At 42.6% G+C, this 26135-nt stretch overlaps 2 protein-coding genes across 5 annotated transcripts in view; both read left to right on the forward strand.

The window, feature by feature from the left end:
* The first annotated feature begins 206 nt into the window (after nucleotides 1-206).
* Nucleotides 207-14261, forward strand: dcaf5 (ddb1 and cul4 associated factor 5). Its single transcript, XM_084380597.1, has 9 exons — nucleotides 207-795; nucleotides 1553-1696; nucleotides 2090-2126; nucleotides 2272-2411; nucleotides 3700-3829; nucleotides 4961-5174; nucleotides 7880-7946; nucleotides 9119-9240; nucleotides 11886-14261. Exons 1-9 carry the CDS (start codon nucleotides 588-590, stop codon nucleotides 13215-13217), a joined length of 2394 nt encoding a protein of 797 aa, XP_084236723.1. The 5' UTR covers nucleotides 207-587; the 3' UTR covers nucleotides 13218-14261.
* Nucleotides 14262-20443: 6182 nt separating this feature from the next.
* actn1 (actinin, alpha 1) overlaps nucleotides 20444-26135 on the forward strand; it is a 52399-nt gene continuing 46707 nt past the window's right edge. For all 4 annotated transcript variants that reach the window (XM_084381721.1, XM_084381723.1, XM_084381724.1 and 1 more), the window contains exon 1: nucleotides 20444-20855. In XM_084381721.1, the coding sequence (XP_084237847.1) occupies nucleotides 20757-20855 (99 nt within the window). In that variant the 5' untranslated portion in view covers nucleotides 20444-20756. The remainder of the gene's footprint in view (nucleotides 20856-26135) is intronic.

Raw genomic sequence — 26135 nt, forward strand, 5'->3', positions numbered from 1 at the left:
CTAATTTTAGTGGTTTTTACTTTGTTTATGTGTGGCGGACCCTGCCACCTTTCTAGCTTCAAACACTGTTTTCCTCTGAGAACAGCTTGTTTATTCAAGTACATACATACATTTTTAATATTGTAAATATAAAATGTCTTCTCCAAAACTACATAGTGCTCCTTTAAATACAGCACTTACACCAATAGGTTTGTTCCAGCTTAGAGTTTGCACTTCATAGCTCTGGTTAAAAACTACCTAAGTGAAAGGTAAGACATTAAATTAAATCAGCAGACTTCTGGCTTGTGGTCGTGAATAACAGTGAGCGGAGTCCCCGCCGGTGATGCTGAGTGACAGACAGGGGGAGAGAGAGATCCTCCACCGGAGCAGGAAGCTGCTGCTGGGACTACCGAGAAGACAGAGGAGGTACAAAACAACGTCGACATCAGCAGGCAGGCAGGCGGGCAGCGGGGCATCCACCATAATGTAGACTCCGACAGAAAAAGCAAGGAGCAGCCACGTACGTCCACCGAGCAACACCCACACATGTCCAGGCTGCAGCGGTGAAAACAAAAAAGGGCCGTGTGTTTTTTCGTCCTGGTGGGAAAATGAAGGAGCTGAAGGGCTGCGGTATGCGCTCCTCAGTGGGCTTTCTGTCCCGCAGAGAGCTGACTGGGCAGCCGCTCATGAAGGAGGAATTCCAGAGGCGCAGGCTGTCAGGCTGCACCAGCCTCTTCAAGAAGGATATGCTCGGACATTTCGGCTGTGTCAACGCCATTGAGTTCTCCAACAACGGCGGAGAATGGCTGGTGTCTGGTAAGTTGACAAATCCCCCCCCCCCATCACCACCACCACCTTTCCCCTGTCTCAGGCTGTTATACTGTGTTAGCATGCTAACGCTAACTAGCCAGGCAGTCAGCTGAAACCTCCTGGGCTAGCCGCTGCTAAGCTAGCCTAGCCTAGTCTAAGCTAGCTAGCTAGCTAGCTAGTTTAGCTAACGTCAAAGCAAACAGCCCCGCAGCTCAGAGGGCAGCAGCAGCCCCGGACCGGTCACACATGTCAGCCCATAAGATGAGCACTGTGGCCGCTGTGGTGCACATTGTTACTCTCTGCGGGGTCTTATCATGGCTACCTCCTGAAATCACAACGCTATTTATGTCCTGAGAGGATTAAAAACCATCATCTGGCCTAGTGTAACAGCCTGGGGCTTACCATTTTTGGTCAGCTGGGGATGTTTACTTTGTTCATAAATGACAGAAAATCAGCTTGATCGTGTCTGTCAAACTGTAAAGATGCAAAAGCAGCAGTTATTAATCGATTTGGTGTCAACTATTGTATTAATTTCCAACAATTTTAAGTACCTTTTTGAGAAAAAAGTACAAATGTGAATGTTTTCTAATTTCTTTACTCAGTAAACTGGGTGATATGTGCTTAAAACAATGGCCCAATGTTCTCAGACTATATCAGAACATACAATAGGGTCTAAAGCCAAAAAGTTTGCAATCCACTGCTACGAGCGATCGTGTACATTTTTGCAAGGTGGTGGTGTTGATCCATGTTGTCCTGTCCTCAGGAGGAGATGACCGCCGGGTGCTCCTGTGGCACATGGAGCAAGCCATCCACGCTCGGTCCAAGCCTGTGAAACTGAAGGGAGAGCACCTGTCCAACATCTTCTGCCTGGCCTTCGACAGCACCAACAAAAAGGTCTTCTCTGGTGGTAAGAGCGAGAAAAACTACGTCTGATCCTTGCTGTGAGGCAATAAATACACGTGTGAATGCAAATTTTACAGAAAGAACCTTTAATCTAAGTTTTTGCATCAGATTGTCTTCAGTAAGATATGTAATGGAGATTTTCGATGCATTTAAGTGGTTGCAGAAATTTCAATTTTAACTCACTGAGCTCTGTCAAGCCTCCGTGCAACTTAGTTGAGAGGGTAAAATATTGATGATGCTGTAAAAAAGATTTAGTCATTAGTTAATGGATAATTAACTAACCACACCATTAAAAGCACCTCTGGTGGCCAGGGTAGCTCTGCGTCTCAACACTGAAGATTAGAGCCGAGCACTGTCACGTTCTGACCTGCAGTTTGTGTGTTTGCTGTCTTCTCAGGAAATGACGAACAGGTGATTCTTCATGATGTGGAGAGGTGGGTACAATAACACAATTAATACTCATTACTTAAGCATCAAAACAGTTTGACATCCTCACAGCCTTTATGAAAAGATTTTGGACTGCCCAGTGGTTGAACTGTTTGCTTGTGTACTTACATACACTGATTGTTGTTCATGCAGGAGAGAAACTCTGAACGTGTTCCTGCACATCGATGCCGTGTACAGTTTGTCTGTCAGTCCGGTCAACGACAATGTGTTCGCCAGCTCGTCTGACGACGGACGCGTTCTGATCTGGGACACCCGAGAGCCGCCAAGCACAGGTAAGTGGAGGCAGTTTGTGTGCCTGCACAATTAATCACAGCATCATCACACTAAAGAGCGACGTAATGAAGTAATGTAGTGCTACAGAGACGTCCTGGTGCACAAGTCTTGTTCTCCAGATGTAAGAAAACAAGTTTGTTTCTCGCAGATCATCATGATTTTAACAGCTTTTTTCAGTCAAAATGAAAAATATGATGCAAAAATGATAATTCGAACTAATCATGAATAATATCACAATAACAATATCTGTTCTCTCAGCGCTACTGGCTCATACGCTCTGTAAAACTCACTGTTTTGTGATAATAATAGCAACTTTAGACTGAAATGCCTGTTGATGGCATGTTAAAAGTTTATTATTAGAGCTGCAAGGCATGTAGGATTAAAGCATTAAAGTCAGATAACAAACTTACACCTAAGATTTTGTTTCTCATAGCATCACACAGCAGCAGTATCAGGCTAACAATGGGTTAAGAAGAGCAAATAAAAATCGTGTGGCCTCAGGATCCCAAATGTTCTGTACTGGAAGATGAATGAATAAGTTAGCAGATCAGCGACCACTCTGGTAAAATGGTTACAGTCTAATTCTGCCTTTTATTAGATTCAAATGATGCTGACAGAGTCTCTCTGGAACGTGTCCTCGCTTTTGTTGTCTCTTTGTGGTCACGATCAAAACGCTGTTCATAGGCAGTGTATTTTAAAGTGTCTGTGTTGGACTGAAACTAGTGTGTAGTACTTCACGAGTGAGAGTTGCTGATTAAAAATGCAGTGGATCATCTTGCATGACGTCAACATCCTTCTATTTTGGAAGCCTTCCTTGTGACCGAGTTGACCTAATAATACATTTAGCAGTAATCGTTATTCGGTGTGTGCCAGCAGCCTTTTTATGTCGTCTGTTCGAGCACTGAAGTTTGAACTGATAAAAGTTAGACACAAATGAATTATTTTGTCAGTCCAGCTGTTGCTCTCTTTTATACAAGTTGTGTTTTTATTATTAATTCCACTGTTTGAAGTACAATACATCAAAATAAGTCAGCACACCTGGGCGGGGAAATGTTGTGACTACATTGTTGAATGACAATGTGCAACAGGGATGTTAATATAAGACTGCCCTCTGCTGGAAATTCAAGTGGATTGTATCAAAATCTGCACTATAAAATCTCCCGACACGTAAATGTAGGAAATGCAATGAGGTAATTCAGCCTTACATCACATAACACATGATATCTGACCGAAATACATAGAAGAAACAGAACAATGAATTGATTAAAACCTTGTCTCTTCCTTCAGAGCCGTTCTGCCTGGCCAGCTACCCGTCAGCCTTCCACAGTGTGATGTTTAACCCCGTGGAGCCCAGGCTCATCGCCACAGCCAACTCCAAGGAGGGAGTGGGATTATGGGACATCCGCAAGCCTCGCAGGTTAGACGCTTTTCTCTCTAAACTATTTTCTAAACAAACCTTATTGTTACAAGCATGCAAATAAGCCGAAGTAAGAACAAAGACAAAACACGACAGTTAATAAACAGTCATAACCATTTAAAGTAGTTTTACAGTATTATGTGTAGTGAGTCAGTTTACAGTCTGCTCTTGTGATTGTCCTGCTCATGTCCACCATGTGGCGCTGTTGTCTCACAGTTAAACTAAACACAGCTGCTGCTCAGCCAACTGCAGAGCCATCTCACTGCAAAAACCAAATGTTTATACCAATAAAGTGACTCTGTGAAAACACTTAATTTCTCTGAGTGTGTGTTTACTCAGGTTAGATTAGGTTCTGGTTGTTGGTTGTTGCGCAGATGACGGTGCTTCCAACAAAAGTAAACACTGAGTGCTTCTCCTCCTCCGCTGTTGGCTCTGTGTCTCTTCACTGTGGGTGTGTTTACAGACACTTCTGAGAAATTCCTTCAATTCGCTGTCAGGTTCAAAAATAGCTTCTTGTTGAAGATGATTCAATGAAATTGTTGTAGTATTTTGTCATAATGTGGTATGCAGGACTCTTTAATCCTCTGATAACCGCAGACACATTAAAGTATACTGTATCATCTGATGATGTCATGTCAGTTGCATTAAAAACATTTACTGTTTTATTTTGAAAAGTGCTTTACAAGTTCTCAAAATATTGGAAAAATGTCAAAAATTATGTTTGAAATATTCATGATTCATGTATTTAAATATTTTAAACAGGGTTGTATAATGAGATGAAGTTTGTAGTCCTCATATGCTGCCCAGAAATGAATAAACATTCAGTCATATAAACAAACTATTCTTTTATATATCGGAGTGCAGAAGCTCAGTTCAGAAGTATCACAGCGTGAGGAAAGAAAAATATCCTTAATATCAAATAAATAATTCCCACTAAGAAAAGCAGACTCATTATAATAATTGAATTCACAAACCGTGTTATATTCTTATTATGTGGTTATAATAACAAACTAATCTCTCCAAATCTGTTATTTGTAGTTCATTATTGCTCTTTTCGTTGGAGATGCAATGCTAATCTTTCCAATTTAATCCGACCTAACTCTGATATTTACTTTTCTTGTGTTCTCTCAGCTCATTGCTGCGTTACGGAGGCAGCCTGTCCCTGCAGAGCGCCATGAGTGTCCGCTTCAACAGCACCGGCACCCAGCTGCTGGCGTTGCGACGCCGCCTGCCGCCGGTCCTATACGAGCTGCACTCCCGCCTGCCCAGCTTCCAGTTTGACAACCAGGGCTACTTCAACTCCTGCACCATGAAGAGCTGCTGTTTCGCTGGTGACAAAGATCAGGTTGGTCATCGCATCATACGAATACTGAACTGAAACGTCTGCAAATACGTTCATAAATTACAGGGTTGTACAAAATCAAAGCAGACCAGCAAAAAGAAAAATAAGGCAAGCAGAACTTTAAGGGATTGATTTCAAACTCCAGTCCGTGGAGTCCAAATATGTCTTCCCCTTAAATACAGTGAAATATGAATGTATGAAATGTTATACAGGAGATCTGAAAGTTTCCATTTCATGTGCAGCCATAAAAGAAATATCTTCCACATAATTTATTGCACTCGCGTGTGTGATTTGGCCCCTGATAGAACAAGCAGATATACATGGAGGCGATGTCAAACAGTGGAGAGACTGTTTTTTTCTGACTTTGCGGTTCCTTAAAATGAAATGTTAGGAGAAAATTGAGAACATGTGGGATCAACAGGAAGAATAAAAATAGAAGAATATATTAATTCCTTCTGTGACACTGGGACTTTTGAGTGTTGGAGGAACACCAGAAGCTCCTGTACTCAGCCAATGGTCCTCCCAATGGTCCTTCTCAGACATGACATCACCCTGCAACCATGTTTATTATGTTAACATTATCCTCGGGTGTCGGCAGAGCTCACGGAGGCTTAAGAAATGAGCCCTCACTACATGAGTGACGGAGATAGTTTAAAGGTTACAGACTCAGGTCAGGACCGTACAAGAAGGTTGCTGGTTTGAAATGAATCTCCTCACCTGCTGCTGAGACGGACCGAAAAACTGTGTTTATGTTTTATTCTCAGTAAAATCTCTCAGTGTAATCCAGCACAGTTTGATTTTATCCATTACAGTGTATAATGATATAATAACAAAGGGATAAATTAAACATAAATAGATAAATAAACCAGAATACCTATTTTTTTTCATCAAGACCCATGAATTATTACCTGAGAAATTAATGAAAATGTTGAAAAACTCTTGCAATGTTAAAGAAAGTGAGAAAAAGATCTTGGATCTATCCTCTTATCCAGATCCACACCACAAGTTGATGGGGTCTCCTGGGCAGAGAACCATCCTCCACCCAAGTTTCGTGGAAATCAAACCAAGCATTTTGTTGTACAATCCTGCGTCTTAGCATTGCGAGCAACGTGACAAAGGACAAGATGGACCAGATGATTTCCATCATTGCTGTGTCAGCTCTTATTTTCAGAAATTTCCTCATGTAGACACAGAACCACAGACAGGAGAGGATTTTCTCAGGATGGTGTGAAAGCAGAGGTGCTGAGTGGCAGCTTACCATACAAAATTGATGGAGAGGAAAGAGGGAGGGAGTTCTGGGTGTGACATTCCTACTTGACGTGTCTTCTGGGAACCTGAGGCGGAGCACACAGGTGTTCAGTTCAGAGTTTGTTCATGTGCCCTGGAGCTAAAGTGATATGAGTAACGGTTGAGGAATAATGATTTCTCATCGCTGCAGAACATTTCACGTCGGCTCCTTTTAGATCAAAAGAAGTGTGAAAACGGATCGACCACTGTACATGATCGCAAGCTGTCATGATCTAGAAACCTTCATGAGAAAGTCCCTGAAACAGCAAAGTTGAAAGAGAAATGTACCCTCTGACACCAGCAGAATATTTACAGAAGGAAATTGGAGACATTTGTTTAAATCACTGGCAGATAAAATGGCACAAAATAATTCAAAACTTGACAGCATGTCAGAAACCCAGCTGCACAAAATGATGCCTCAAACACGAATGTAAATGATTTCAGAAAAATGTGCCTCCAGATGGTAAAATCAGGCTTGATGGACGTTCCACTTAAATGGAAATGTGCTAAATGAAAGAAGAAAAGAAGGAGACATATTTTCAAGAAGGAAAAAAATCTGGTCCTTCACATTATGCATGTAAATATTTATGTGTGTGTGCTTGTGAAGTCCAGATTATAACCAAGCAAATACGAGTAAATTATCAGTGACTGCCGACTTCCAACTGTAGCCACAGGCAATGTTGGTATCTGTCTTCCACTTTTAATGCACATTTTTAATTTTAACATAAACAGAAAATGTGCTAAAGTACAAAGGAAACAGACTTAAACAATAAATCATGATGTTCATTAAGCATATGACTTTATGTTCCTTCCTTAAGTCAAAATGACATATTTCCATCATATTGTACGCCATCTTGTTACTTCCTCTTCTTCTCCAGTGGTGTAATGGCCCCCAACTGGAACATTAACAAACTCCCAATAGTCACACAAGAGTAGTCGATACAAACGCACATTAATTGTGCATAAAGAAAAAGTCAGACTCCAGCTCATCTCTCTCTGTCTCATGTGGCTTTAAGACATATATATATATATATATATATATATATATATATATATAAGACATGTATATATAAGAGCAGAGCATAGCTCCAACCCTGGCTCTGTCAGAACTTACCTTAAGCGACAGGTCTAAGTGGAACCATCTGTTTACAAAGTCTAATAAGAGTTCAGACGAGGAGCAGGAGCTGTGTTGGGGTCAGACTGTCATGTCATGTCAGGTTTGTGTTTGATCCACACTATGAGACGAAACACTGCGATAAGATCTGGTGGTTTTGTGCCACATAATGACCCCCCCAGGGTTTCACTCTCCTTGTGTGTGTATATATAAAGATTTCCTCTCCTTTGTGGTCAGATAGAAAGTTTTGTCATATGAAATGGAGCAGACTTAAACATCTAAACATCCCTCTGTTTTCTCTCTCCAGTACATCTTGTCTGGGTCAGATGACTTCAACCTCTACATGTGGAAAATCCCAAAGGATCCAGAAGTCGGTGAGTTATTAGATCAGTCTACACTGACTGCATATTAAAGTGGGTCTATGCTGATGGGTACGCTACGATTTCACCTGTTTTTGCATCTACACATGACAAAAAAGTGGATTAATTTATTTATCTAGGGCCTCATTACAAAAAAAATGTCCTCAACTCCACTGGTGCTGCCATTTTTGGCACTTAGTTCGAGTTTTGGACAGGGTCAATGCCACTTACTTCACTTAGGGCGGTTCTGGAGTAGCTCAATTTATATCCTCAGATAAGATAAACACAGTTTCGAAACATGTTTTCTTCATACCAAAAACCCTAAGTGTCATCCCAAACTGAGTTAAGACAGGATGTTTAAGTGAGGAGGTGAGATTTCCTAACTGCTTCTGCCGACTCTGCTAAAAACTGTTGCTTTCTTTTGTGCTTCTGGTTTGTTTAAGTTCATATTGTTCATCGGGAAATCAGGGTTTGTGAACGAATAGTTTAGAGGACAAAGTTTTCGTGATGTGTCATCGTGCAAGGTTAAAGATTACAGTGGCGTCGGGGTAGGCAAAACAAAACCCAATTCCAGTCGCTGTCAATTTCAGCCTCAGAGAGAATGATGGACGTCTGTGAGCTTCAGCCCAGACTGTGGTTTGCCCTCAGTTCATTTGGTCACAATATACTTTCCAGGCAGGAGTAACTATCGGATATCAACATCTGTCTCATTATATAACCCTCCATTTTTCAGCCTGAGTTCAGGTTCAGTTCCTACTTGAATCAAACTGCACCAGCCTTTTCTTGTCCTGTCCAGACTCACTAAAAAGCGAAGTTAATGTTGAAGTTAGAGTTTGAAATAAGTGCTCCACACAGGCTTTCTGTGAACACGCCTCAAATCTCATTACTGTGGGAAGAAAATCCCAAGAATGTGGTCGTTTGTAGCTCTGTAGCACCACCTGACACATTTATGGATTTTATTTTCCCTGGAGTTACTCACACTTAAAATATGTGCACTGGGCCTATTTCATGTCAGACTAATAGCACATTATGAGGATAACATTACAGCCATATTTTACACTCTTGGAAAATTCAGACGCAGGTTGAATAATCTCCGCTGTATTCGTATGTAATGAATCCCGGTCAAATGCTCATGCTTATGTCTCAGTTTCACATTAAACAAACCCGCAACATGTTCGTCCTTCCAGGAGGCCGTGTGGTGAACGGGGCTTTCATGGTCCTGAAGGGTCACCGCTCCATAGTGAACCAGGTTCGCTTCAACCCTCACACCTACATGATCTGCTCCTCCGGCGTAGAGAAAGTCATCAAGGTTAGTAAATGACCATCATCACTGTGTTTTTATGAAGGAAGCCATGTAGCACCTGATAATATAGTACTTCCCTGGAAATGCAATAAAGCCTGAAAATGTAATAAGAATTTCACTTAACTTGATTGAAAATGTAATAAAGTTTCCTGACTGATACTGCAATGGCATTTTTACCCAAAATGTAATACGTTAATACATTATGTGGAATTTATTACATTGTCAGCTCGGTCATTTATTTAAAACTGATAGCATGGGCAGAAACATGGGGCCATGCAGCAACATCCTGAGACCTGCACTGCAAGGCGAGTTCAACATATCCAGGATATCGTGGGTGTGTTCTTACGCAGTCGTTAAGGACACGTGTGAGCTCTGAGTTTCAGAGTCGTGGCCCTAACGACTCCCTAATCGTAGGCAACTGGACTTGTTTCAGTTTCTTGAAGACGTTTCACCTTCTTCTGGCTTTTAAACTGTGTGTGGGTGTGTTCTTACAGAGTCGTTCGGGCCACTTGTGGTGGTGAAACGTCTTCAAGAAACTGAAACAAGTCCAGTTGCCTACGATACAGCAGCTAGATTTACCATGACCTGAGTGACTGAGAGCCTTCATCAACATATCCAGGATATGTTTTCCTTATCTGGCTTCACTAGCCCTAACAATCGCAATCACGCTAAGCGGTCACACAGATGTGCTCATCAACTCGATAAGTCAACCCAGGTTTTTTTCCACATCTAGCCATCAACCCACGTTCACATGAAGGGGAGGAGTTTGCAGCATATAACCGGTTACAAACATGGACAAGTCTGCTGGCAGCAGAGTGAAATATGTCATAAATGAAGAGGAATCTATGAGACAAATAGAATAATCAGTCAAAACACATGAACCAAGCTAAAAGTAATTTAGTTACAGACTCCAAATGCAGGAAGGACAGCTGTCAAAAAAATCCCAGACTGTGAATGCATGAATTAATATCTTATCTTATTATCTTATAATATCACTGTCACATCATCGGGGCATGGATCTTGATCCAGAAAATCAGGCATATTAATTTGGCTGGCATCTATGAGTGAGCACAAAAAGAGACTCATGGGCCTTGGCAGAGGTATGCACTCTGATCAGTGTCATCCTGGTTGGTCAAGTTGTTACTTTATTGGATTTTGTTCCTTTTTCTAATCAAGTGAAGTGCAAATTTTATCACATTTTCAGGCAGTATTGCATTTTTTTTTGAGAGTTTAAAGGAGTTACAAAGAGGTAACTCTTCTATCCACTGCAGCATCAGGATGATGAAGTGTCTGGAGAAAAAAGTTATGTAAGTGGACGGACTGAATTTGAGTCTGTGCTCTCAGATGTTCAGACAGTAGACGTGCCCTTAAGTGAGACATTGATCTCCACTGACACCAGGCAGTAAGTGACTGAGCTCCGACCTCCCTCTGTGGAGCGAGGAATGAAAAAAGGCGGATTTCCCCCTATCATTAACCGTTGTCTGTAACAAATGATGCTGGGCAGCAAACTGGGTCATGGGAAGATGTGAATGGTTCCTCTGATACAGTATTTCTGAAACCAGACCATGACAATATGACTCACTGTCAAGCTTTCACAAGTCTAGAGGGATGGCCTGCTGAGCAGATGAGTAAATCAAGTATTATTGCTCAAGCTGTAACCGTAGCTCAGGCTTCATTAAGCTGCAACATCCGTTTTGTTTTGGATTTTAAATAAAAAAAAACTGAGTCATCATAGAATTCATGTGCAGGGTACAAAGTCCTGAAAGTTTGGAAACTGTTTAACGTTTAGCTGCTGGGAGTATGTTTGAATTCAATATGATAACTGACTCCTTGTCATTATTTTTATGTACGATGACCCTTAAAGAAATGAAAACAGAAGGCGTTTTCTTTGTATTATCTCCTGACAGACATGAAACTTGATTTAAACTTGAAATGTTTTTTTTTAATAACAATAATGTGGTAGAATTTAATCCTGTAGATGAGCAAATATAGTGCTTGAATTGTTCTCTTAAAAGCTGTACAAAGCCTCCATATGACAAACCATCTTGTTTTGATCCGTCGTCTTCTCTTGTTGCATTCCTGTATCCAGTCTTATTCAGTCCAGGCTGTCTGAGTCACTGTATTGTCCTGGTGCTGACCTCATAAATAAACCAGCCAGCATTTGAAGTTGGCCCACTGTCTCACTGATCATTGACTGACTCAGTCAAATATCATCACTAAGTTATTTTGTCTGTGCTCATCAACCGAACACATGTTGTTTTGTTATCTTATACTCACATTACTGAGCAGTCCCTACTCTAGTTCGTGCTGTTGTATAGTTGTCAGAGGAGACTTACTCCTCCCAGTCAGAAAATGGGGTTTCTTACTGTCTGATTATTAGTTTAACTGGGTCCTTGCAGAGAGTCTAAGAATCTGTTTATTAAAAGGAGGAACCATTCACACAAGGGTGAGAAAGATTCAGTAGCAGAAGCTCTCTGTTTTGTACCTGTACTGTACACAGTGAAAGGTGATACAAGGCCAGGTGTTCTGTAGTATGAGGTTAGTAATAACTGACCTGGACTTCTCCACTCTCCCCACTTTGTCTCCACTTGCCACTCTGCCTTCTAATCAGTCCAATGTAAAATCTTTCCTTTTTTCTCCGTCCGTCTCAGATGTGGAGTCCCTACCAGCAGCCCGACAGCCTCGGTGACCTGGATGGCCGAGTGGAAGACAAGTCGCGCAGCCTCTACACCCACGAGGAGTACATCAGCCTGGTACTTAACAGCGGCAGCGGTCTGTCCCACGACTACGTCAGCCAGTCCATCCAGGAGGATCCACGCATGATGGCTTTTTTCGACTCTCTGGTGCGTCGAGAGATCGAGGGCTGGAGCTCCGACTCTGACAGCGACCTAAGCGAGGAGGCCATCATGCAGCTCCACGCCCGAGGACGCCGCACCACGCGGCCCACGCCGGCAGCTCCCGCCGCTGTGACAGCTGCTAGTCACCACAGCGACTCTGACAACTCGTCATCCTCCTCTCTGGCTGGACCTGATGCCTCAGCAGGGGAAGAGCAACCCGAAGCGGAGGTGGATGAGCGGCCGAGGAGACGGAGCAGGCATCAGCGGCATCAGTCTGGCTTCCTTGTGAACGAGGGTTCAGACTCGAGTGAGTTTTGGCTCGACCCCATGCCCCGGCCTCGCTCTCCGAGCCCCAGGGACAACTCCACACTGTCCAGCCCCACCTCCTCTCCTTCACTTCCTGCGGGAGCCTCCAGCTCCTCCACATCCACTTCCAGCTCCAGCAGTGACGACGAGGAGCGGCGTAGTGCAGTGAGGCGGCGCAACGTCATGAGACGACGACGCATGCACGTGGTCTCCAGAGCTGGGGATCGACCCGAGTCTGCACAGGCTCTGTTTTCACAGGCTCTGTTTTCAGCCATCGACTCCTGCAGCTATCCATCGATATCAGTCGATGACCTGTCTTCCTCCTCGTCAGGCGAGGAACAAAACTCTCTCCAAATCAAACCCTGCAGTGGCGACACCAGAGATGACGAAAAATGTCTGAGCCCTTCTGACTTTGTGTGTCTTAGCCCAGTAATGTCCCCTGAGAGCCAAGAGAATGAGGAAGGGAGTGACAGGACTGAGCTGGACAGACATCCAGCTGCGTCTCCGCGGTCTCTGCTCGGACACAGGACCGGAGAAAGAGCTGCTGCTGAGCCGGCTTTAGACAGCTCCGACAGCGGAGAGGCTTGTAGCAGCTCAGGGGCTTTGGACAGTAACTCCCAGAGCCGACGTAGCCGTGGAGTGAACGGGCAGCACCGGACTGTGGCGAGCGAGAACCTCCTCGTCTCCTCAGAATCAGAGGAAGAGACTGATGTCACTCCTGAAGACACGAGGCCACAGAAAGAAAAAGGTCTGGCACAGAGTGCTCTGAAACGGACTCATGTGGTAACAGAGGAGGGCGAGTCAGGCTCCTCACCCTCAGAAAAGAAGTTAAAAACATAATGACGTCTCTTTCTCATCCTTGAAAGAAATCATTTGTTAACAGACTTAATTTAGGAATTGGGTTTTCTATGGGTTTGTACAACTCAGCTTTTTCATTTTGCGTCTTGTAGTCATGTGACACATGAACTCATTTTGAGCAGAACTAAAAAAAAAAAAAACAAAGTTTGATTGTCTTTTGTTTCCGAACAAATAAATAGGACAATGTCATCATTGTTTAGGTCAAACCGCAGATGACAGTAAAAAATGGAAAACATGAAGCATAAGCTGAATATTGTTGATAGCAATGGAATTTAAAGTGAAACGCATTTATGTTCATGCAGCATCAGTGTTTCTTTCTCATGTTCTGGTTGTTGCTGAAAGCTCCGACCAGGATTTGGAGCGCCTCCAAATTACAAAAAACAAAAAGACAAAAAAACAGGTCTTATGGAGGACAAAAGCTTTGCAGCGCTATGATTTCTACAGTTTCACACTGATCATTAATCTGATTGGGCTTATTTTCATTTTAAAGTGATTCTCTGCTGCTTCAGGGGTGTCTGAAGCATTGACTGTGTCACCGTTTGTTGAAGCTGTGCATTGAAATGATGCTTTCAGTGTCTCTGCCAATTGTTTTTGTCTCATTATCCAGCCCCTGGGTACCATTACAAGCCAGCGCTCGCTTTTGTTTTCCTGCAATTAAAGAATGATTTGTTCTCCAGTGACAATGACACTACTTCTTCCTGAGGCTTCGCTTATTCACGCTTGAGGTTGATTGGTTGAAATATTTACTTCTTCTGACACACGTCTGTCTGAAATTAATCCAAAACAAGTTATTTAACTGTAGATTTCGGTTCCCTGCTTACAACTTCTAACTGAGTTACCGTGGCAACGCAGCCTCAACGCTCCCTGTGAAAGCAATCTGGCCGTGACCCTGAGCAACCAGTGTCGTTCAGAGTAGATTATTTTATTGACGGAACCAAAAGCTATCGTTGCTTTCGTTAAAGGAATAGTTAAAGCTGTCATTAGCAGTCTGCTACTCTGAATAAAACATGACTGTGTACATCACTGAGGACTGAAAGAGTGATTCAGACATAACAAAGAGTTCATGTCCAACAACAAGAACTGCATTTTCATTTGCTTTCTAGAACTTTTTGCTCAGTTGTAATGAAATCATAGATGTTCAGAATTCCATCTTTCTCAGATCTTTAAAGGGTTATCTCATATTTAAACCCTGGACTCTTTTTTTCACATTAAATCATTAATAGGTACAAAAGGTTTTGGAGTTGGTCCAGCAGATGGCAGAGGCAACGGTCATTGTATCTAGTAAAAGATCAGATTGTTATTCTAAGTAACTGACAACATTATTTAAGAGTTCACAACAGAGTTTCAGAATAATACCATAATTGTTGAACCAGAAAAAAAGCTTAATGATGATCTCTTAAAAGGCACCAGACTCGGTTGACAAAAACACAAATGTTATCTTGCAGAACAAGAGACTTCCTGTAATGTCAGATTTTTATCAATGGTGGTTGTTGTTTAATGATGTGTTAACCACCAGTGCAGCAAAGCATGACCACAGGATCATTTCTGTTCATTTGTGTTACTTGCACAAAGGTCTATTCGCCCCAAACAGCCAGATTACTTAACCTTAAGCTAGCGAAGGTATGTGTGTGTCTGTGTGTGTGTGTGTGTTTGAATACCCCTGGTGGCAGTAATTACATATTGTGCCTTAAGGGTAGTATATGTCAAAATATCGTCATTACCTTTGAATGACTTCTTTTCAATATTGGCTTATATGTGAGATTGGAAGTTTATACTTGAGACTGAAACAGTGGATGCATAATACCTCAAGAAAAATGGATATTTGAGAATCTACAATTTCATGACCACGAGAAAAATTCCTGCTGAGGAAGATAAAATGATATAATCGTTTTGAGATTGTTATTTCAAACTATGTCCAAGTTAAAAAAATAGACTTTCTCTTTCAACTGTAATTAAAGCAGTTGGGTAGTCTTTAAACCCAAAACATGTATTTAAGCTGTGAAACTCTTTGGTTTTGATGCCTGCTTTTGGGATGTGGTCGCTGTAATTTAACACTTTTTCAGGAAACTCAAAGGTAGACATCAGAGGTACCAAGCACTCAAAAAAACTCTGTCTTCCTGAAGGCAGGATATTGACTCGTCATGAGGTGAATAACCATAAAAGGATGAGTATCTGTTCAGCAGATAATTTCACCACACCCACTTAAATTCCCGTACTTTGCAATGATTGTGCATGAAACGCATGATGTCATTGCTTTTCCGAGGAAGCAGCCATGCCAGTTGTCTCCTGCCTACAGCCTGAACGCCTGCACTCTTCTGCCAGACAAAGCAGACGACCAGAGGGGCATACCAGTGGTTGTTGGGAAAAGATTATAAAAGAAAACACACCACACGACAGCGCTGCCTCACGAGCAGGCGGTGAGGTGGTAGTCTGAGGGCAGGCAGACGTGTAGTTAAGGGGTTATCGAGTTGTTTGTACTGCTCTCTTGTCAAAATGATTTCCTCGACTCTTAGAAGTTCTCAGTGTGGCCGACACTTATCTGCAGGAAGTAGACACCCTTCATTTAACCTCCATGCTTCCCCCGGGACATGTATTCAAATAGGGATCACGTATGCTTTGAGGGTGTTTACACAGACTGGAGTGTGCCTGCTGGGCTGCATATAGCTTAATGATTAATTACAGGCTACCGATGCAGAGGGCTTTTCTAACACCTAACAATGCAGTGTTACAGCTGCAACATCAATCAAAATGATGTCAAGAGTTGAGTTTTAAGTTGCATTTCTTTTACTGTTACTAAACACATTGTTGTATGTAAGTATGTCTGGCTGGTCTCATTAGAAGATGTTTGAACCCGTTAGTGAACTTACAATGGCCTTTTTTTATCTGTATTTATTCAGGAAGGTTAACTGGATATGTGTGCACTTTTGCAGCAACGCCCTCCTTCATAGGTCACATTCGAAACTGGGAGGAGCCCGGTTCAACCACAGCCTTTGAGGACTTCCACAAGAGCGAGCATGGGTTACGTCAAACGCACCATATTGGTTTGGGAGGGGACACACTTGCTTTTTCCGTTTCTTAAAGGCCATGGAAACTTTTCTCTTCTTAATATTAGTGTAGTGGTCCTACATGATCACAGAGCTGCGTCTATTTTTACGTGACGGATTTCTGTATTTGGCTTTTCTCACTGGTTTGTGATGGGCCGGGTCAGTTTGAGAGGTGATGACAGTTTTCATTCTGCACCTGCCAGGAATTAAAAAACATTTTAACGAAACATAGACTGTATAAAACATGGATGTCGTCGCTGCGATGCCACATACACGTTTCCGAAGAGCCATTGTAAAGAGATACTTGATTTCTGGTGATATTAGGGAGTCTAAAATTAAAATGTCAATGGTAATCAACAAAATGTGACAGATATTTAACAGAAGCGGTATATTTTACAGTTTAATAAGAAACATTATTGATTAAAGGTGCAATATGTAAGAATTGGCCACCTGTTAAAGGAAATATGGGGCAGTATATCACCAGAGTAACTGCAAACTGCTGCTGACTCTAGCTGCCCTTAGCTAGTTAGCTTGGTTAGCCGTGCAGCTAGCGGTTTGGACTTGGAGCTTGGGGACCAGGGAACTGTTAGTGTTTACATTGGCTATAAACTCACTTCTTTCTAACGCCACATCTCCAGATATTTTGACTGATTCTGATTCATGTGATATCTTTATTTTCACGCTTAATGTGTAAAATTGGCGGAGTTCACCTTTAAAATCTGAAACCGAGCCATCAGAAGCTTTAAGTTAGCTCCTGTATCCGACCCCTGAGCGTCCAGTTGGATCCGGCCTCATTCCACTGCTGCTTTATGTCCCAAAAAGAGCAGATGTCTCCTTTTAGATTGAGTCCTGACATTCTTTGTCCCGTGCCTACAGTACGCTCCCTTTGATCCCAGATGGTGTTTTGGATCAAGTTGTTTGACCACAAACCCAAACACATGTACAACGCTACAGGATTATCATGGTTGGTCCACTGTATCCCATACATGGTTCAGCTTTAACGGCAAGGACGGCTATTTAAGAATTCCCCTCCCTACATGACTGGAATACCTTGGGAACTTGCCAGAGACCAGACAGAGCCAAATGTACCGGCTCTTCACATGACCTGTGAGCCTCAGAAAGCGGGCCCGGGCTCCTCTGCACCACTGACTCTTCACAGGATATTCTGGGATTCTGCTGAATAGCATTATGTTGACGTCAAGTAGCTGGAGTGGGCGAAACGTCTCCAGTCCAGCCCAAACCGAACTGCGCAGTCTTGGAGTGTGCCACCAGAATAATTATACACATTTCAGCGGTTAATTATAATGGGTTAATTGATGCGTTTAATAAGCCGTCATTTGCTGCGTTGAGAGGAAGCGAATCTTTTGTCAGTTGGCCAATTAGAGTTCCTGTTGCTGCTCTGTGGCCTGGACCTCTTTTAATTCTCAGTGTGGTGTACTGGCTGTGGGTTTAAATGACATAATGATAGAGACGACCGATAGAAAAACTCATTAGCAAATTAAAAAGGTAATAATTAAAAACCTTTTTAGTCACACTAGCAGCATTGCTCGAGGGATGACCGTGTAACTTGGTCCCTAACTTTGGCCCCAGACTTAAGTATCTCAGCAACTTTTGGATTAATTCTTTGTTTTCCAGAGGATGAAGCAAGTTGACTTTGGTGATCTCGCAGGTTAACATTCGGAGCTCACAGTGAAATGTCGTGCTGATGGATTGCCATGGATTTTGGTACAGATACTCCTGTTTCCCCTCTGGATGAATCATAATAAATGTAGTGATTTCTGATAAGAGAAACTCAGCATATTGTGCTCAAATAAGGGTAAGAATTATGAATATGCGCAGTAGACTTTCCCTCGCTGGCCTTAATATTCATGTGTTAACATGAATAAGGAGCATTGCATCCTATATAACCTCACAGCTCTTTAGATTCCCCTGATCATTTAAATGTGATCTGAATGAATCACTCTGTTTTTCAAATGACTGTGGGATAATTAGCTAATGAAAAAGTGTCTTAATTATCACACGACTGCAACACTAACCAGCTGCAGTCAGCTACTTTTGGTTTTGTTGTATCCCTGACTCTCACCACCAGCACCGGGCTGCCTCTGCTCCACACAGGAGCTGCAGACTGCCTCCTCCACCCGGGGACCAGCAGTGAGCTGGCAGCCTGCTCTCCGTCCGTGACATCACTTTCCCAAACATTTACCGTTGGAAGTTTGTCCATATATGGAAGGAGAGCTCCACTTTCTCCTCCTGTCAGGGCTATCCCGTGTCGGCATCTTTCCTGCTCTCTGTGCATGTGTGTGTGACTGAATGTGTGTGTGTGTGTGTGTGTGTGTGTGACAGGGAGAGGGAGAGGAGAGAGAGTCGCTTTACCTTACAAGGCAGACAGACCTGGCCTGAGCTTCACATGTTTACAGGAGGAGCTGCGTCGTGACTCGCCTCTCTTTTCTCAATGAATGCAAGTGCACTGCAAACTGCACGGTGCAGGTAACAGCGGGCTATTTGACAGTGGTGGAAGAAGTAGGTCATACAGATCCTTTATGATACTTGAGTAAAAGTACTGTGAAAAATACTCCACTACAAGTACAAGTCCTGCATGCAAAACCTGTGAATACTGGCAAAAGTCTCTGGCAGTGTTCACCATTATATATTATGTTTTTGTATGTATAATGACATCACTTGTACGCTGTGATGGAATGTAACTAAGTATATTTACTCAAGTACTGTACTTGTACACATGTAACATTTTCTGCTACTTTATTCTTCCACTCTACTACATATTGTATTTATTACTCCACTACATTTATTTGATAACTTTAGTTACTTGTTACTTTACAGATTACCTGCTGCAGCAGAGCCAAAGTGCATGTTTAAATTAATTTATCATATTATATTATAGTCAGATAGAAAACCCTGATTCTGATAGTATGAAAAATATATATAATTATACGTATAATTAACTTTTACTTGTACATTTAAAACTTAACTACTACATACTACTACTACATACTACTACATTTATTCCCAGAAAATTCCTTTTTATACTTAAGTACATATATTATCAGATAGTTTAAGACTTTTACTCAGGTATTTGTGTGGGAGACTTTAACTTTTAAAAGTAATATTTTAACACGATATCTTCAGTTTTTCTCAAGTATGATTTTGGGTACTTTCTATAACACTGCTTGGAACCTGTATGTTGTATTTAACTGCAGTAGATGTTTCAGGTCAAACTCATTTTACATAATTTATATAACCTTCTGTGGCGTTTAATCTAAAGCAATGCAGATAACATTATCATATGATGACCCATGATAGAGCCCTGTTTGAATTGTTGTGACGATGCATTTTCCAACTGATCCAGGAGAGTTTTTGAATATTTAGTTTAAAGGTTGAGTTCACCCAAAAATGAAAATTCAGTCATCCTCTACGCTGACGGAAAGTCAGGTGAAGTTTCGTTGTCCACGAAACATTTCTGCAGCTTCACAGCAAAACAGTGTTACAGCGTTCTCCTCAACAACTGAAGTAGATGGAGACTTGTTTTTAATTTTAAGAGATAAAACATATAATGGTTCCTTACAGCTCATCCAGTGTGATGCAAGTCTCAAGAAGACCAGAGATAAATCAATTTGGGGTCTTGGGGCTTCTGGATTTATGTTTTAATGACTGAATACCACAATGAAAATGTACTCAATTACAATTTAAGGGTAAAATACTGTTACTTTGTACTTCACAACATTTTATTTCCATCTTTAAGTATTCACAAATGTTGACTAGAAGTACACAGCAGCAATACTCAAGTAAAGTACAAGTATCTAAAGATTTTACTGAAGTACAGTACTTGAGTAAAAGTACTTAGTTACATTCCAACACTGAGTATGGATGCCCTGTTTTTGTGTGTATATAAGTTTCCAGTTTTAGAGTAACGCGTTACACTTCTCTTACTCTGATTACAGCCCAGGCAGTCACACAGTCAGATGCTCGGATCAACCTATGCAGTCAACCTTGGATATAAAGCCTCCGCACTGACGGAGGAACCGACCAATCCGCTTCGAGGAGGCGGGTCTTGTCCTCCCGGAGGCCTCCAATCAGATCCCTCGGTCGGCTATCGATTCAATTTGTCTGAGGCAAAGTTTTTTGCGTCTGTCTTCCGTCGCCACTGGACCTGCCTACTGCCTGCCTGCCTGCCTGCCTGCCGCTGCGTGCTCCTGCTGGGCAGAAACCAGAGCAGATAGAGAGAGAAAAGAGGCAGAGTTGGAGGGGGAAAGAGAGAGAGAGAGACACACAGAGACAGAGAGAGAGAGAGACAGAGAGAGAGAGAGGGAAGCCGGGGGTGGACCGTTAATTTCATCCACACACACCGTCTTGAATGCGTGGCGGAGACTAGACTGAGCTGTGAGACATCACCTCGCCGAGGACCGGGGGACACACGAGAGAAGCGTCTGAATATATATATATAAAGCTCTATAGATACAATATGGATCAGTATGATGGAGACGAGAATTACATGCCCCAGGAGGATGACTGGGATCGGGATCTGCTCTTGGATCCTGCATGGGAGAAGCAGCAGAGAAAGGTGAGACTGACTTCCTTCTAGCTCCGGTGGAAAGGTGCGGAAGTGGGGCTGCTGCTTCATGATGATCATCATGATAAAGCTGATTTATACTCTGATTATTATTATTATCATCACGCTTGAATTATGGCGACTTCTTTGACAGCAGATTGAGACCAAGCCGGCAGCTGTTAAGTTTTATTATAAGACTAATTATCGCTCTGGTCATCACCTGTCCGGCTTTTTTAAAAAAACGTTTTTGTTTTTTAATATCAGGAGGCTGATTCTGCTCTCAAACTTTTCTCGCCTTCCAGATCTGGCAACACACTTACTTGAGCACATCCTGCATAGCGTTATGAATTAAATGAAGGAGCAGGAGGAGGCCCGGCCATTATTTTTGCAGCAGGAGGGGGGAGGTGGGGGGGTGTAAAAGGGGGTAGAAAAACAATTAAAAACTGGACAGGGCGCGCACCTTTCCCAGCGCAACAGATGTCAGCCATGCGCTTGACTGCATATGGTGTGTGACTGGCCCCTCCTGTCATCTGGCTTATGATGCGACGTGGATTAGGCCATGCTTAAAACAACCGGGGGATGGAGTGTGTGTGTCTGTGTGTGTGTTTGGGTGTGTGTGGAGGGGGGTAAACCCACCGTGCGTCCCCTTAATGACGCCGACCTTTACGCACGGGTTCTGCTCTGACTTTTACAGCCAATACATATTTTTTTGTTTATTTTCTAAGTTGTTTGTCGAAGTTAGTTTATTAACACACGTCTGAATAGATGACCGCTTTGCTATATGAGCTCCATAACCTCTTCGTGCGCACTGAGACGTCCATATATCGCGTTAACAAGCTCAAATCGTCCACACGCGTCTCACAGCTGCTGCTCTCCCTCTCCAGACATGAGTATGAATGGTCTGTTTCGAGAAGGGGTGTTAACTTCTCTCCACTGCTCCCCGTACTTGTCCTCCGCTTTGAAAACGGGGAAGAAAAAGCGCTGTGGAATCTGAGTAAGCGCTGTGGTTTGGGCTGGGCTTGCATGGGAGCAAGCGTGCCCAAAAATGGTAATAATCGGCCCCTCTCGCTGCCGCTGGAAAACTTTTTCCCCCCCAAGTTTCTTTCTTTCTTTCTTGCTCTGCTGTTGCTTTCAGGGCTTCTGGTTTCCTGGATTATGTCATCCTCTACAGGCTGCTACCGGTCGAATTAGAGGAAATAAAGGGTGAGGTATGCAGGGGTTGATGTCAGGTGTGAACACAAGTCAGCAGAGGACACATCTCCTGCTGCTGCTGCTGCTTCTTTATTGCCTTTGAGTATGGAAAACTGTCTTGCCAATAAAGAGAAAGTTTGCACCTGACAGTTTAGTCTTATTACACGTCTCCCCCGGCCCGTCATGGTGAAATACTTTCCCTCTGATGACCCAGACATTTCTGGGCCTGCGTGACCCTCATTGATCTCATCATCCTGCAGAGAGCGGGAATGTTTTATTCATGTCTTCCTCTCCGCAGAGAGCCGTGATAAGTGGTTATGTTGGGATCAGACTACACACAATTACAGGCTGAATGGGATGACAGTGTGCACCTCTGTCCTCGGGTGTAGTTTACTGACTGTCTCACACACACACACACACACACACACACAGAAACTCCCTCCAGGCCTCAGCAATCAGCCCCGCTGCTGATGAAGAGATAATGTAGAAGCCTCTCATGTTTGGCTGATTGTTTCTCATCAAGTAAATTACTATTAGTCTTCGTGAGATGTTTAAAATTCTGACCTGTTTTGTGTTTAAATGAATCGACCAACAGCTCAGAGGATCTTGGAGGTGCTTCCTGAGCCGTTAAGATGGATGTTTGGTTCATTCAAGCAAGGCTCAAGCACTAAAAAGGTCTTAAAACAACAACAAACAAGATATTTTCATGTTTTGTTCTATGACATAAAAATACCAGGGACCTGAACGCATCACGCCGAACATGGAGACTCGTGTGCTCACTATAAACTACTCGAACTTGTAAACTTGTAGATGGATCAATTTGTAGTAAAGTGTGTTAACTATAGTGTAGTAAGACCCTTGTGGCGGTGACGTTGAAGTTGTACTTTGTTTATAGGGGCTTTTTGTCGAGGGAACCAGGGCGATGCTAACTTCCAGGTTAGCGTACAGAAATATGTCGATAAAGATGCCAGAAACATAAAGAGAAACAAGAAGGCATCAACAGTAGTTGGTTTTTGGACGTGCAGCTCAGAAGTAGAAGTCAACAATCGTATCCATATACATATAACTGGAATATAATAGCTCACATTTGTTCAGTTTTCTTCCCCTGTGTGTTGCTTTACTTCTCTATAGCCTGAAGACCTTTCATTTGTTTGTCAAGAAGTGATAACTGAGCAGCAAATATTGAATCACCACAGCGATCCTGACAAAAAAAAGACAAAAACAAATGTTAAAGTTGAAGTTTTTGAAGCTAGAAATAAAAAAAAGCAGAGAAGAAGTTGCGCAGGTTTAGATTTTTCTGTTTGACTCTATTTTGCAATGCGCTTTGACTCACACAGGCCCGGCATGTCAGAGAATGCTGAAAATATTTTGAGTCCGGTGCAAGTCTTAACCTGACCCCCTGAGTACGAGGGCGCTGGTTTCCTCTTATCTTGGAATCTTAACGTCTCGGCAGACCCAGGTGTCTCAGGTACACTGTGCCAGATGTGACTTAAAGCTGCAGCGCCCGCATGCTTTCACCCAAACAACACAAGAGTTTATGTGTTTTAACAAACAAGCAAAACCAAACACACGTCATCAGTCGTTCAGTCTCTGTTTTTTCTGTCGTTTTCATAGCGGGAAGGTGGAGCTCAGGTGTTAACTGCCGCAGCTAATTTGTCCAGGTTTTCCCTTATAAGGATATGAGCTGCTTCGATCAGGCCCTGCCTGTAAACCTCCCGCCTCCTGCCTCCCACTTCCCCATCTCCCACACCCCAAACCTCTGTGCTCACACCCACATTCCCCTGCTCAGACTGTACAAGCCAGGTCACAGATGAGATCAACTGATTTTCCTGACTTGTTCACTTTTGCCAAAAAAACTTTTATCTCATTTTGTGGCTTTGAGGCTCAGATTCTTCAGCTCTGACAGATATGGACCACACAACAAAACAAGCTTAATTATGACATTTGGTGCGTCTCTTCAGCATGATCTGAGCTGATTTGTCCTTGTTGGTGTTTTGTAGTTTCAGGACCATCATTGCAACAGACTAATCAGTTGTTTTGTAGCATCATAGCTTTACGACTCAGGATTTTTGTTGCCTAAAAACGACCGAGTATCTTCATTCCCTTAACCTAACAGAGTATTTTTGTTTCCTAAACCTATCCGAGTACTTTTGTCCCTTAAATCTAACCGAATGTTGACAGAACTGAAAAGAATCGGGAAATAAAAAGTGAACAGTGTAACAATATGTTCCATACGGGATACAAACCATTCATCGTGATGCTTTAGGAACAACAACAACATCAAGGCGATATCAGATACACATCTCTCCATATGACCTACTGACTGAGTTCATGGATTTTTCCTTGTGGAGTGTAATCAGCAGCAGCAGCAGCAGCGGCAGTGTTGGTCAACACATTTTGACGAATCGTGACGTAGGACTTAATTAGTCGCCCCTGCAGGAACTTGTCTTTATGCGTGACAGATATACAGGAACTGCCCACGAAGCGAATCTGTCATCATTACTTCACGCTCCCCACTTTGACTAATCAGCGCTGCCAGGGCGGGGCTGTCGCTGCGTCGGGCGACCGAACCGAGCTTCCTGACCCACATCTACTGTAAATGACATTTTATCTGCATCTGGAGAAAATAATACGGACTGTAACCGCATCAAGATTAAGTTTCTTTCCTTTTCTGTGCCCAGAAGTATTTAAATTATAGTATCAGAAAAAGTCTCAAGGTTCAGGAAACTGACTCAGCAGCATGAATGGCTGCGTGACGTTTCACTTCTAGTAAGAAGCCAATAAAGAAGTTACGTGTTTTGTTCCCCAATGGCAGCTGTTGGCTAGATTGCATAATAGGATGTGTAATGTCAGCTCTGGCCACCTCACAGAATGCTTCCTGTCATCAGATTCCTCTGTTCCCATGATGCACCTTGCGCAGCCCTCTTTTAACAAAAGGAGAAGAGCGCCACAGACGGACGGTGACAAAGCAGGGAATGTCAAAAGAGTGAATTCTCTCTCTGTGTGGCAGCCGGCTCGGCTCTCTGCACTAATAAAGGCGTTATGTGCTGAAATGTTGCTTCTTTTCACTACATAAAAACATGAGCGTGCTGGAGAGTGTCACTTTGTGTTTTTTTTTTTTCCATATTCAATAAACGGGCTGTGTCATGTGATGTTTTCCATCCTGCAGCCTGACATTGAGACCCTGATTAGACTCACATGCAGTTATTATCAAGCAAGTACACAGTGATTGTAGCAGCAGTGTAATCATCTGAAGGTCATCAGTTCAGGTCCTCTGGGAAAGTTGAGAAAAGGTTTGCTGTGGCAGTAACACTGTAGTTTCTCTTCCTTTTAAATGTCGAAATCACCTGAAATTTTTCACATGTATGATATTTCTAGTTAACATAAAGTGTTTGAGACTTATTGAAAGCTTTCAGAGCCCTCAGTAAATCCCCAGCCGCTCAGATAAAACTTCTCTTTTCTCTTCATTCCTCACGTTTTTTCATAAAAACAGTTTAACGTTTGGGAAATTTGCAACATTTACACAAGAGGATCAAGACCTCCCTCATGTTCATACGCTAAATGTAAATCCACAGCCAGGAGCTTGTTAGCCTAGCTTAGCATATAGTCTGCAGCCTGGATGTGTCCAAACGGTTAACCCTCCATGCACCTGTGAGCACCTTTGAGAAGTCACTGCTACTTACTACTTGCACTTGTGACTTATGTTTTTATGAACTGCACGTCTAATTACTTCCTGTGTCAACTCTCCTCCGCCTCCAATCTTTGTGATCACGCTGCTTTTTTATCTTTAAAGGTGCAATATGTAAGAATCGGCCACCTGTTGAATTCATACTCCCAACAAATACGGGCTGGTAACTTCTGCTAACTGCTGCTGCTACTTGTAGCTCTGTTAGCCGTGCAGCTAGCCAGACACCAGAGGGAGTCTTGGTGTTTACACCGCTTGCACAGGAGCTTTATCAGGTTATCAGGTCTGGAGATAGCTGTTATCTCTGCGACACAATACATAGACGCACTGTTTGAATTTTTACTAAACTAAAATTCTTACACATTGCCTTTAATTTAGTTAAAAATATCATTTTTATGTCTATTTTTCTACAGATA

This window comes from Pagrus pagrus (genome assembly GCF_965226575.1).
Source record: "Pagrus pagrus genome assembly, chromosome: 18".
Classification (NCBI taxonomy): Eukaryota; Metazoa; Chordata; class Actinopteri; order Spariformes; family Sparidae; genus Pagrus; species Pagrus pagrus.